Source organism: Chamaea fasciata, unplaced genomic scaffold, assembly GCF_029207755.1.
Source record: "Chamaea fasciata isolate MVZ Bird 193981 ecotype frontalis unplaced genomic scaffold, bChaFas1.0.hap1 SCAF_16, whole genome shotgun sequence".
Taxonomy (NCBI): Eukaryota; Metazoa; Chordata; class Aves; order Passeriformes; family Sylviidae; genus Chamaea; species Chamaea fasciata.
Window position 1 is genome coordinate 2,309,315 of NW_027094101.1, and position 12,850 is coordinate 2,322,164.

The 12,850-nt window shown below is 42.3% G+C and overlaps 1 protein-coding gene across 4 annotated transcripts in view; it reads left to right on the forward strand.

Annotated features, from left to right (window-relative positions):
• Positions 1 to 12,850, forward strand: part of ABCC1 (ATP binding cassette subfamily C member 1 (ABCC1 blood group)) — a 46,130-nt gene that overhangs the window by 19,973 nt on the left and 13,307 nt on the right. For 3 of the 4 annotated variants that reach the window (XM_066198217.1, XM_066198216.1, XM_066198219.1), the window contains 9 exons: positions 24 to 116; positions 1,387 to 1,590; positions 4,049 to 4,195; positions 4,548 to 4,635; positions 5,113 to 5,182; positions 6,077 to 6,203; positions 7,293 to 7,469; positions 8,166 to 8,333; positions 8,689 to 8,866. In XM_066198217.1, the coding sequence (XP_066054314.1) occupies positions 24 to 116; positions 1,387 to 1,590; positions 4,049 to 4,195; positions 4,548 to 4,635; positions 5,113 to 5,182; positions 6,077 to 6,203; positions 7,293 to 7,469; positions 8,166 to 8,333; positions 8,689 to 8,866 (1,252 nt within the window). The remainder of the gene's footprint in view (positions 1 to 23; positions 117 to 1,386; positions 1,591 to 4,048; positions 4,196 to 4,547; positions 4,636 to 5,112; positions 5,183 to 6,076; positions 6,204 to 7,292; positions 7,470 to 8,165; positions 8,334 to 8,688; positions 8,867 to 12,850) is intronic. The other variant, XM_066198218.1, reaches the window with a different exon arrangement.

A 12,850-nucleotide genomic window follows, 5' to 3' on the forward strand; every position in this document is an offset into this window, starting at 1 on the left:
ACTTACAATTGCATCCTTTTCAGAACTTAGGTCCTTCCGTGCTGGCAGGCGTGGCTGTCATGGTCCTTCTGGTTCCAATAAACGCTGTGATGGCAATGAAGACAAAAACCTATCAGGTTAGCACCTCTATATAGTGCTTTTAAGAAACATCTATTCTTTGACTTGTTCTCGGAGGTTTTTCCTTTTATTTTTTTTTTCCTCTTTCTATCCCTTAAAAAAAGGGAAGGGAAAGAAAGGTCAGAGGTGTTGCGTATTCAGAATAAACAAACTCGTGTGTTTTTCAGCCTTACAGCTTATCTGTACATAATGGTCTAAAAACCTGCAGTAGTGAAGACCAAGGTAGCACTTTAGGCAGCTTCATGAGATGTCCAGTGATTGAATTATTATGAATTAGTTCAGTTTTTAACTTGCCTAAGAACTGAAGTGCGAAGGTAGACTACTGTCTGCCTAATGAACCTAATGGCCATGAGTATTTCCTGCATATGTGGCTTGTTCCTTTTTGTTTGTTTGTTTGTTTCCTAGAGAGGTGAAGAAGTCTTAGCTGTTGGCTGTTTTTGCCCCTTGTCGATTTTATTTAGTGAGGATCAGTTTGTTACAGAGTGAGCATAAGTGAGTGTAGACTCAAACTCGAGTTTTCTACTGCACTGAAACGACTTCCAACAGCCCCACCATGTGTGTTGTGGTACAGACTTCACTACTAGCTGCATTTAATGAATGTCAGAGGAGATTGATATATCAGAGTGAAACCTTTTAGCTCTAGAAGTTCATTAAAACATTCCCCAGCATTTGGTTCCTGTAGGGGAGAAGTAGGGATAGCTGCCACAGCCCTGCTGTTACTGCTCTGGGCTGGCTGTACCAGTGCCTTCTTTCTCCCGGCTGCCTGTGCTGACTCAACAGCAGTTCAGCTTTGCACTGCCCTCGTTACAATATTGTAGGAAGATGGAGACTTAAGAATGGCTGAATGGAAAGCTTTTTGCCTTAGTACACCAGCAAAAAGAATTGATGAAGATGAAGCAAAATCAGGTTTGGTCTAAGGTTAGATGCAAGCTGCACATCTTAACGCTGGCTTGTTTTTTAACAGCATATTGTACCTGAGTCCCAGGGCTCCCTGTTGCAGGGTTAATCGCACTTAAACCAGTGCCACGCTTGTTTTGATCTTGGATTGGATTTGTAGTTACATGAAGCATTCTTTTAATTGGTTGAAAACGTCTTGTTAATTCTGCATATTTGTTTGTTCAGATAGTATCTCAGATTTCCTGCTTGGGAAGCTAGTAAGCTTTTGATGATAATGAGGTAAATTTGCCATTGCAAAATACAAAGCTAAGAACTTTGAGGTTCTGCCAAGTATTGTGCTCCGTTAATTATTTTTTGCAATGTTGTTTTTAGGTGGCTCAGATGAAGAGCAAAGACAACAGAATTAAGCTGATGAATGAAATTCTCAATGGGATTAAAGTTCTGAAACTTTATGCTTGGGAATTAGCCTTCAGAGAGAAGGTATTAGAGATCAGACAGAAAGAACTCAAAGTCCTAAAAAAATCTGCTTACCTTGCTGCAGTGGCAACCTTCACTTGGGTTTGTGCTCCGTTTTTGGTAAGTGAAACAAATCTAGAAGTCTTTTCTCCTTTTTGGCGTTGTGCTTTCCAAGGCAGCACTTGAGCATGTCTTTTGGTTTTGTGTTTTAATGAGTTGGGCCAAAATGCCCTCTAGAATGGTGGGTCCTTGAACACTTAAGGGGTCCACTTCTCTGTGGAAAGGGACTACTGTTTTCTTTGAAACTCAGTAACATCCAAGTTGGATGTGTTCTAGAAGTTAATGGCCAAAGTATTGGAAAATAAAAACCTCCTCTGCATCCCCTCCTGTTTTTAGTAGAGTACTTGAGGAATCTAAGATGAAATGTATGGTCAGATTTAGGAGACTAAAAAAAAAAAAAATCCCTTATTTCTGCATGTTTCTGGGAGCAGCATGTCCTTACATAAGAGTTCCTGACTGAATGGGATGGTTGTGCTCTAGGAGTGTCTCTGGCTGGGATTCTCCCAGCATCTGTGTATGAACAGTATGGAAGAGGCAAAACCATTGTGTAGCCTGAGATGGCTTCAGATTCTTACTTAAAAAAATAAAAATCCATGGAATGTGAAACATCCCTGCTGTGTTTGTGCTTAGCTTACATTTCAACTAATACAAGGGAGAGAAGAGTGAGATCACATCAAAATTGCTTCAGACCCTATTAGAACAAGGGGCCATTGCTCTTGTCTGCAGAAACAATTAAAAGCCATGACTACATTAGGATAAAATATGTGCTGTTCCAGTTGAAGGTGTTTAAGTGTACTTTCCAGTCTCAGATTCCTTCCCTGCAAACATTTTTAGTGTTTACATTTTGCTCGGGGCATGATGAAAGGCAGAGGAGCAGTGCCCTGGGAAGGAGGCACCAGCTGCATTCTAAAGTGAATGCTTTTCTAAAAGAAGTCTGAGATTGTCCTAATATAAATACGTTATTAAATGAAATTTCTAAATAAAACTCTGCAGGTGGACTCCCTAATGCTGTTGTGTGGAGCCTGAGCAGACAGTGGTGTAATGTGCAGCTCTGTTCCAGCACACACGGGGGATGGATGGCACTGGCTCCACAGGGGCTTTGCCACGGGGGCACAACCAGAAGTGCAAGGCTGCTCTTCAGCATCTTGTTTCTTGGATTTCTGGGTTTTTGGGGTTTTGTTTTTTTTGTATGTTTCGATGAAAAAATTACTGCAAGTGCCTACTTGCAAGCGCTTTTGACATTCAAAACTTTTATTTCCTCTACTCCTTCCCCATTCCAAGGCCAGGGTTTTTAAAAACATTGTCTAGTAGAAGTGTCAGGGCAGCACTGGTTTTGCTGTACCTCCCCTGCTGCTCTGTGTGCTGATAAGGGCGTATGTCAGACTAATTGCTGGTAACACAGGAGTGCAGACATGCTGCTTGTGGGGTTATTCTTCGGGCCCTGTCTTGTTTTTGGTCTCCGTGGGAGGGCTTTCTCCCTGGGATATGGTTGTCCAAACTAAAAGCTGTACAAACAAGCTACTGTACAAGGCACAGCTGAGTCAGCTGCCGCACCAAGAACAACTCGTGTCTTCACAGCAGTCAGATTTTTTAACAGAAATACTGATGTCTTCAATTGATGCTGTGCTTAGATGACACTGTTCCTTAGGTGGACAGCTCATTATTTCAACTCTTTTAGGAGGGGGGGGCATGCCAGAGGTTTATCTACCTTGATTTCTTGTTTTAAGTAGCAGTCTGTGGGAAAAAGCTGCTGGATCTTGTGATATACTGAGGTGTGAGGGTATTATCACAGAAGAAAACACTATGAGGGGGATAGTTGTGAAAGCAAACATCTGCTTTTACTTGATCTGCTTTAATTTTACTGTAATTTATTCAACACTCGTAAAAAAATGAGTGTATGGATTTTTGGAATTGTTTTTATCGCTTATGATTCATGATAACAACAGGTCAGTGTAGTTTTCTTCTTCAGTGTGAAACCGAAACAACAGGAAAGGCTTCATCTTTGCAATGCAATAACGTTTCAAGTTTCTTGTCCTTGATAGAGTGGGCTGTGTTTGGAAATCCAGGGTTGTGGTAGTCTCTACAAAGTATAAAATAGGATAGTATTGGGGTGCTTCTAACGTTTCTGTCAATATATGTTACTGATCCAGCGTCTGATACTTTGAGGAGTGTCTTAAAACTGAAAGAGATCAGGAAAAAATACCAGTGATCATTTCTCTACTTCCCTTCTCCTGCCACGTGACCACAAATAGCCGGGGACGTTTGTGCTTTCACCTTTGCTGTGTGAGGAAAGTGAGCACTTGCCTCTTTTTAAAGAGGAGCCATCGACTTCTTTTTACAACAGCAGATTTTAATCGTATGTTTGTTTTGCAAAAAAATGTTGTCAGGAACAGAAAGTAATCCAAACATTCCTCTTCGTTTGATTTGTAGTCTTCTGATTCCAGCAGTCAGACTGTGTGCTCCTGACTTGGTGGCTTTAAGACATGACCCTCACTGTAGCCTTTTCTCTTGGTTTCAGGTTGCCCTGTCCACGTTTTCTGTGTACGTGTTGGTAGACAAGACGCACGTCTTGGATGCTCAGAAGGCCTTTGTTTCTCTGGCATTATTCAACATCCTCAGGTTTCCACTGAACATGCTTCCTATGGTCATCAGCAACATAGTGGAAGTAAGACTTCAGTCGTAAACAGGTGGTTTTTGTGCAGAAGGAGGCCCTGGGTGGAAAGATTACATTCCCCTGCTTAGAGAATGACCACTGGGGACATGTGGCCACCTCTGGAAGGGACCTTGCAGTTCCTGGTGTGGAATAGTCCCAGTGATGGTGGATAGGTGTTCCTTACATCGCCCCTATTTCCTGTGGGTCGGGAAGTGAAAGTTTGGCTAGCCAAGCAACTATGCAGTGGATTTAAGGAGGGATTAGAGGTGCATAATAATGATATAACGTGTATGTGGCACAAAACAGTGAGCACCAAAATGTAATGAGCAGAGTGTAAATGGTTTTGCATCCTTTTTCCATGCAGGCCAGTGTCTCCTTGAAGCGCCTCAGGGTGTTCCTGTCTCACGAGGAGTTAGATCCAGACAGCATAGTCAGGGGTCCCATCAAACAGGGTGAGTCTCTTTGCCTGTTGCAAATCAGCGTGTGCAGGTTTTGGGTGGTTTCTTTTGCTTTCTTAAACAAATTTACTGCATTTTTGGTGGGTTTTGCTGATAAATTTGAGCCAGACAACAGAGAAGGCAGTTCGTAAAATGAAAAATAGGTAAAGGTTTTTCTTTCTTCTCAGATAGTTTCTTTCCTCTCCACAACTGATTTTGCAGTGCTGGAGATGCAGCTGAATTAGTTGGTATCTCTGTGTAGCTGACGTTCATGTGCCTCCTGGTTCCTCAGTAAGGGTAACCTTGGAACCTTTGCTGTCTTGCTAAATTCAGTAAAAGCCGAACACAAATTTTTGGTAAGCAGTGGGTGGTTGTTCTGAAAAAGTAGCTTTGTACCTCTGCCCGTGTGTGTTCGGATTGACTTGGGATTGTGAGCGCACGATTTAGCTGCTTGCAGTGGTACTTCTATAAATACGAGTTTTCTCTTTGCAGCTGAAGGATGCATTGTTGTGAAGAATGCAACATTTAGCTGGGCCAAGACTGATCCTCCTTTGCTGAACAGGTAAAGATTGGTGCCCTTTGTTCCTCTGCATAATCTTGCTGCATCATAAATGATCTATATTGGGATTATAAAGTACATATGGAGAAGAGCTTGTTGCCATAAAGAGAGACAAAAAACCCCATCAGTTCTATATATATTTTTTTATTATTTTTTATTTGGGGCTTTATGAACTAGAGGGATTTGCAGTTTATTGTATTTAGGGACTGCATAGAGGGAGGTAGCAAGAGATGTAGGGATCAGGGAAGAGAGGGCTGCCCGGGATTCCAGGCCGTGTCTCTCTGCTGCAGATGGGATGAGCTCCATCTAGGGGATGCAGCCAGGGCAGCCCCTCACAGTCAGCTCTGCTCTGCTCCACAGCCTGATTCTCACTGTTCTCTGCTGTCCTTGATCCTGGGCTGCAGAAAGCAAACAGTGATGCAGCTACAACCTGTGTCTTCCCCGTGCCCTGTTCCCTTCCTTAACTTTGGTGGCTTTTTCGTGGGCCTTAAATGGCAAATTCTGTGGGACAAAAATGCTGTATTTACGTTTGTGCTCATAGAACACCTGAGAAAAATCTCGGCGAGATTGAGTCACAGTGCTTTTTTAAATTTCTATTTTCTCTTAATCACATTAATAATGTAAATTTATTTTATACAATACATACAGTATATAAAATATATAAAATACATTGCTAATTACATATTAAGATTTATGTTCTGTGCTCTGAGTATGAGGAGAACTAGGTGCTTTCTGCATGAGAGGTTTCGATTTTCAAACAGTTAGACTCTCAGTGCTGAGTCAGTATTTGCAGTGGGTGTTCACATTGCACCTGGTTTTAGATGGGCAGTTTAATTGACTGTTTAACTACTGGGGTGTGCCAGCAAGCAAGGCTGAATTATGTGCACTTTATTTCAGCATTAATTTCGCTGTTCCTGAAGGCTCCTTGGTGGCTGTTGTTGGTCAGGTTGGCTGTGGAAAGTCTTCACTGCTGTCTGCATTACTGGGGGAGATGGACAAAAAGGAAGGCTACGTGGTTGTCAAGGTGTGACATGTCTGGAGAATTGTTCAGTTTTTTGTGGGTATTGCCAGAAGGATTCTAGGTTTCCGAGTGGTGTGAAGAGGGAAGAGGCAGCCTTTCAAATGGATGCACTTTTTAGGCTGCTTTCCTGGCAAACCATGTGTATGCCTTAGCCTGCATAGCCACGCCTGTTAAGCCTTGACCCAACAGCATCTGAATTGTTGGCGTCAGATTTAGCCAAATGAAACAGTGGAGCACTCAAGGATGAGTGTTCTGGTGAGTCTTGTCAGCAGCTGGCTGTGAGCTGGGGAGACCCTGTTACATATTCTCTGTGGAAGAGCAGTGTTGGGTTCTACCTTCTCAGACATCAGAGAATTACCAGGAGAGAGGGTGCACCCAGATACCAGAGCACGGGAAAAGCTGCTGTTCCAGTTTGTTCTTTCTTTTTAGACATCAGAGCTGCACGGAGCTAACAGAGAAAAAATGACCTGGAAAGAAAATTACTTCAAGAGCAAAACAAATCTGTCACATTTGAAAGTCTGTAGGTTTGGCCAAAATTGTTGTGGAAAAATAAACTAGTTGAGATCTGAATCACTAATTATTAGTGCAGAAAGAGAAGGCAGAACTGATACTCAAAGCAAAATACTCTGCCATTATCTCAGTCTCTTCCTTTGAAGAGACTTTTATATGAAAACCACTTCCTCTGCTTTCTGCAGAAATCTCTTGGCAGGGGTGCATTTGTTAAACACTTGCATTCCAGATGAAACTCTTTGTGTAGAGCATAATTTATAATCATATGAAAGAAGTAATGACTTTTGACATGCAGTAATTGTGCAAACGTTCTCTAAACAAATGTTTCCTCCAGGTTTATGTTAATCGTATTTTGTTTGAAGCCCTTTATTTTCCACCAATGCACTTTGTTACATTCACTTGTAGAGAGGATTATAAAAATAACATTTTGGAGGAGGTGGGGGCCCAAGAACTACTTTGTTTGGAAATGACCGTAGGTAATTTGTGAGGTGATTAACACTGCCTGCCTCACAAAGCCCTGCTGTGCCTTGACACTCTGTGCAGACTTTTAGTCTCAAGTACTGAACTTTATTTTTCTTGCAGGGCTCTGTAGCCTACGTTCCTCAGCAAGCCTGGGTCCAAAATGCAACCCTGGAAGATAACATTATCTTTGGAAGGGAGATGAGTGAGGGTCGGTACAAGCGTGTGATTGAGGCTTGTGCCCTGCTGCCTGATATAGAGATTCTTCCTTCAGGAGACAAAACAGAAATAGGAGAAAAGGTATTTCAGTACCCACTCCACCGTAACAGTGCTATTGCTTGTAGTTAAGGCCGTGTGACTCTTACTTTATCTTTGATTTGTATTGAATTTAAAACATTCGGAGCAGAGGTCCTCTGGAGTAAGAGGCAGATTTGAACAGTGTGTTTTCCTTCTCTTTAAGCCTCATAGGGGTGGAAACTTGTCCTCAGTTACAAATATAAAACCATCTTGTAGTGACACTTTGTTTCTAAGTTGCCACGGTTATAGAGCAGAAAAATATATAGAAACAGGAAGAGAAAAAAAAAATCTTCTGAACATTTCCGTTTCTTTAAAAACAAGAAAACACCCTTCCAACCCTGTCAAAAAATCTGAATGACGGTCCACAAGAACAACCATGACCCCAAACCTGGCCCTTGGTTACCAAAGCAAGTGCGGGGTGGGATTTGGAAACGTGCATGGATGATGCTGTGCTGTGCAAGCAGGACCTGCTGTCCCTGTACCAGAGGCTGGATGGTGTGTGTGTGGCTGCTGGGGGCTGCTCTGTGTGTGTGTGTGTCTGAAATTGTGGTACTGAAATTATTTGTGGAGATCTGTTCCGTGCAATGTTGAAATTCCCCTAATTTAAACAAACCATCTGTGATTTGTGTCTTTCATAAACTGTAGCAAGACATCTTCTTTCAGGTGGAAATAAAGGATCTTGTTTTCTTATTTCCCCAGGGTGTGAATTTGTCTGGAGGACAGAAGCAGCGAGTCAGTCTTGCTCGGGCAGTTTACTGCAATGCAGATGTCTATTTACTTGATGATCCTTTATCAGCTGTTGATGCACATGTTGGGAAACATATTTTTGAAAGAGTTATTGGACCAAAAGGAATCCTGAAAAATAAAGTATGTTGTAATGTCTCTAGAGAATTCTTCTTGGCTGAGTACAAATGATTCCAAGTTTGTCAAGTGGCATATTTAGATTTCTGTTTCTAACATCTGAAAAATGAAAGGATCCTTCTCCAATTTTTAGAGGACTTTTATAAAGCGCTGGCATTTGAAGCGCATGAAAGGTGCTTTGGTTTTTGTAATTCAAAATTATTTGATGGAAAAATCAAGAAAATGTTCTCTTAAAAATGCTGCATGCCTGTCCCTCATTACTATTCTCTTACAGAATTCAAGCAGTAAAGAACAGTAGTTCAACCATGGTATTCACTAATCTGAGATGACAGAAACCCTTTATTATTCTTTTGCCTTTTAGACTCGGGTTTTGGTAACCCATGCAATCAACTATCTGCCTCAGATGGATACAATTCTGGTGATGACTGACGGAGAAATCTCTGAGATGGGCTCTTACCAGGAGTTGCTGGAGCAAGATGGGGCTTTTGCTGAGTTTCTTCGTACATATGCTAATACTGAACAGACCATGGAGAACAGTGGTGAGCTCACAAATAAACTCTCTTGATGTCTGTCTTGTTAATTAGGGAGTCCTGTTACAGGAGAAACACAGTACAGGTAGGAAAGGTAAAAGAAATTCCTTTTTCTTGTGATTGCCTATATAGGTAATGGTGCTTATTTCTTGAGAGTGTTGATGGTTGTGAGGTTAAAAATTCTTTCTTAAAATTAGGAAAACATGTAACAGACATGCAGTAAAATTTCTTCTCAGTGCAAAATTCAGATGGTGTCCAGACTGCATAAAGGCCAGCTGGGGTTTATACACCCTTCCTGTCTCTGTGAAGATGTGTCTTCTTTATGCAACTAATTCCTTTGGGGATGGGGAGGAGGAGGAAGCAGCTCAATGTTCTAGCTGCTGTCCTTGACTCCTGCTTCTGCTTTACAAAACAGCTGTAGAGCCTCACTGGTACAGGAATACACTTCAGATTTATTTTTATTTTATCTACAGACAGTTGCAGTGCTGGATTTTAACAGGGGAACTTAGTCTTTGCCTCCAGCCTGGGTTGGCTGTGTTGATTTCCTGATGCTCCTTTTGAGAAGTGCAAGGGTTGCCTGCACTGGGCTGGCTGGGGTTAAGTCGGTGACGTGAGTCTGGGAGCAAATGCTGAGTGCTGCAGAGAAGGCTTTGGGAACAAAGAGAGGCCTGAGCCTGCTTTTTGCTTTGTCTTCATTTGGAAAACCATTGGTTCCTTCCCGTTCCCTGGAGGGAACACAGAGGTGGTTTTTGGTGTACTCCTCATGCGTCCATCACAGGCAAAGTGGACATGGTGCCACAGTTACCTGCGCTGATGCAACTGGGAAGGGTTAAAGATGTATGGAAGAGCTTCCTTTGGCAAGGATCTGCTCATGGTGATCACGTCAGGGTTGCCTGTGGGAGGTCTGTGATGGTCTGCCTTGCTCTCTGAAGCTCTGTGATCCACGCTGGCACCAGACTGCCCCTGGAGTCTGAGAGTGGGCAGAGTTTGTTCCTGCCTGTGCAAGGTGGCATCTTCTCCTGGCTCCCTCTTCCAAGGAGCTGGATTTGAGGGTGATCTGTCATCTCAGGCTTGGGCTGGCATTCCTCTTGGAAAGGTCTCGTGGTAGTCCCAGTTGTTGCTCTGCAGACTGGGATGCTGGTTGGGGTGGATGCTCTAAGCAGCAAGTACTGCATGGGTGGGTGTCTCACTGTAGAAGGCTCTGTGGGAGGAGAATCAGGTTAACTCCTCTGTGTTTTCTGCAGGTGCTCTGTAGCTGCTTGGGGCACAGTCAGACTTGTTGCAGTCTTCAGCATATGTGAAATTCGTAGGCAAATTAACTTCCTCTGTGCTTCCCTAGGCAGTTAATAAGTTAACTTGAATATGAAGATTTGCCTCATTTAATAGCCTTGTTCTTTTAGTCTTTGTCTCATCCCATTTTCAAATGTGGAAGAGTAGGTTTTGAAATCCTTTTCATTAAACTAAATTACTTTATTTTTCCATTTAATTACTGAATTTTCTTTTGGAAAGTGAGCCAGTGCTTTTGCCGGGGTTCTCTGCAGTTTCCTAATAAGAGGCACTTCTAAGTTCAGTACCACCCTGGTGATCTGGAAGGGATTGCTGTGTCACAGGCTTGGCCTATTGGCAGCAAAATTGTCCATCAGTTCCAGCCAAGTGATCTTCTGCCAGTGGTAAAAAGTGAAAATTAGAGGCGTTGTTTGTCTGATTCATAGAGATAACGTTCATGTTTATTGAGTGTGTAAAAGGTCACTGTTCATGGCAGTCACAGGCTCTTGGATGAGCACAGTAGTCTGTGCTGGGAGTCAGACTGAGTTGGCTGCAGGGTATCTGCACACCCTCTTTCCAAGGGAGGCTCCCTTGTGTCTGAAGCTCCGTGTTGGCAGCCTGGGAATCCAGTGGATTGCTGCTTTCTGGCCGGAATACATCTGCTGCTGCAGGGGTGGGAAAGCCTCTCCTCCTACCCAGCCCCTGAGGTTTGGCTGCAGCTCTGGCCCCTGTTGCCTCCCAGCCTTCCTCTCCCTTTGGAATTCCTGAGGGCTGCCTGCGTGCTGTAGTGCTGCCCTTCCCATCCTCAGCTTCATGGGCTTTCTCTGTCTGGGAACACTGTGTGTGTGCCTTGGGATTAAAAATAGGTCCTTTTCAGCAGATTTGATTCTGCCTTGGGTTTTGTGGTTTAGGTTATTCTACTCGGATGGGAGGTGGTAAAGACTGAAAATGGTAGAGTGTGTTCTGGAAAAAAGTTAATTATATATGCTTTTAGAGTCAGATCCTTCATTAGAAGGAACGATTCAACCTCTGGAAACAGGTAACTGTTTGCCATGTGGCTTTGTATTAGTGCTTGCCTTGGAGTAATATGAGTAGCTGCAGTTTATTTACAAGAGACTGAGTCATTATTAGAAGAATTTATCTGCGCAGTAGAAGGTATTTGCATGATTTGCATGTCCTTAATTGTGTGAGCTGCAGCAGTTGGTGTGTGGCAGCTTGTAGGTAACTCAGCAGCAGCAATTCTGTATCTCAGAGGCTGCCATGAGGAAACTTTCTATTAACTTCATAAGAGACACCCTGGACCTAGAAATGCAGCGAGTGTACGAAGTGTCATTCAGCATTGAGCCCTGAGGGTCCCTTTTGTTCTCAAATGTGTATTCAGTACTCACAGCTGTTCTCTTTTATAATTTCTGGGTACTTTTTTCAGCAGAACCCTCATTAGCGGGTTTTTACCCTAAGTGCAAATGTCAGATTTACTATGGCGGGTCTTGAGCGTTTTTTTGTTCTCAATGCTAAATGCAGTATAAGCAAGAAATCTTTGTAGCCTACAACATGAAATCGAATTTGAGCTTTTAGGGGAGGGTGGTTTATTTGTGGTTTTGTTTTCTTCAGCAATGTTCTAAAGCAGTATCTTGCTGGAATGCTTGCTGGTTTTCATTATGGGAGCTTTTCAAAACAAATGCTGTCAAGTCTTAAAATAACCAGCAGTCCCATCTTGGTTTGGTCTTATTCACATAAATAACAACTAAATTATTGAACTTTTCACATTTTCTGTTTTTTGTCTTTTTAAGACCACACTGAACTTTTTATTTTTGGGTTTTTATTGTAATGAACCAATATTCAGTTTGCAGACACAGAAGGGAAAGTAGCCCACACTTAATGTGTTCCTGATCTGTTCTATGCATATATTTTGGTTTCGTATAAAAACATGAAAATGTCAGACTCTAGATTTACACAAATTTTCCTGAGTATCTTTTGAGTATATTCAGGTCGATACCTTTGCATTCACTATGCATAGGTCCTTCAAAAATTCCAAACTCTGTTGCAAGTTCTGAATTCACTTCCATACATGAAAATAGAGTTCCACGTACTGACAGTTAACTTTTTAGGAGTCAGACATTCGGTTTTTATAAGGGAAATTGACATACCTGAACCTAGAAGTTTTACTCGTGGCGCTGTATTACACTGAATTAAATTGCCCAGAAAAGGTTAGTATTTCAGGCTGACAGGTTTTCTGGAATGTTTTAGACACTTGTCCCGTGTGTGCTGCATCTTGGTACAAGCAGGATGTTGTGGGATAATTAATGGAAAGATCTCTTGCTTAAAATTATCTGATTCCTGCAGTTGCCTAAAAACCCAGGATTTTGCACGTTTCTTCTTGCTTAACTTTGCAGGAAGACACAGAGTTACTAGCACATGCCTGCTGTTCTTACAGCTTCACTCCATCATTTATAGAATGTCTTGTCATTGCATTTTAAAATAAAAAGAATCTATAACTAACTGTGTGTAAACTGTGGTTTGAAAAGGAGTGGCTGGAGTGTTGGGTTTGTTTCCGTGGAGTGGGTCACATGTGACTTGGTATTGCATGCTTGAACATAAAATATGTCCTCATAATTATATTGCATTATTAGTGACCTACCTTTGCTAGAAAAAGAAATGTTCCCTGTCTTGGCAATTTGCCCTGTTGGGAGTTGAACTGAACTGATTGCTTCACCTGGTCAGTTTTCT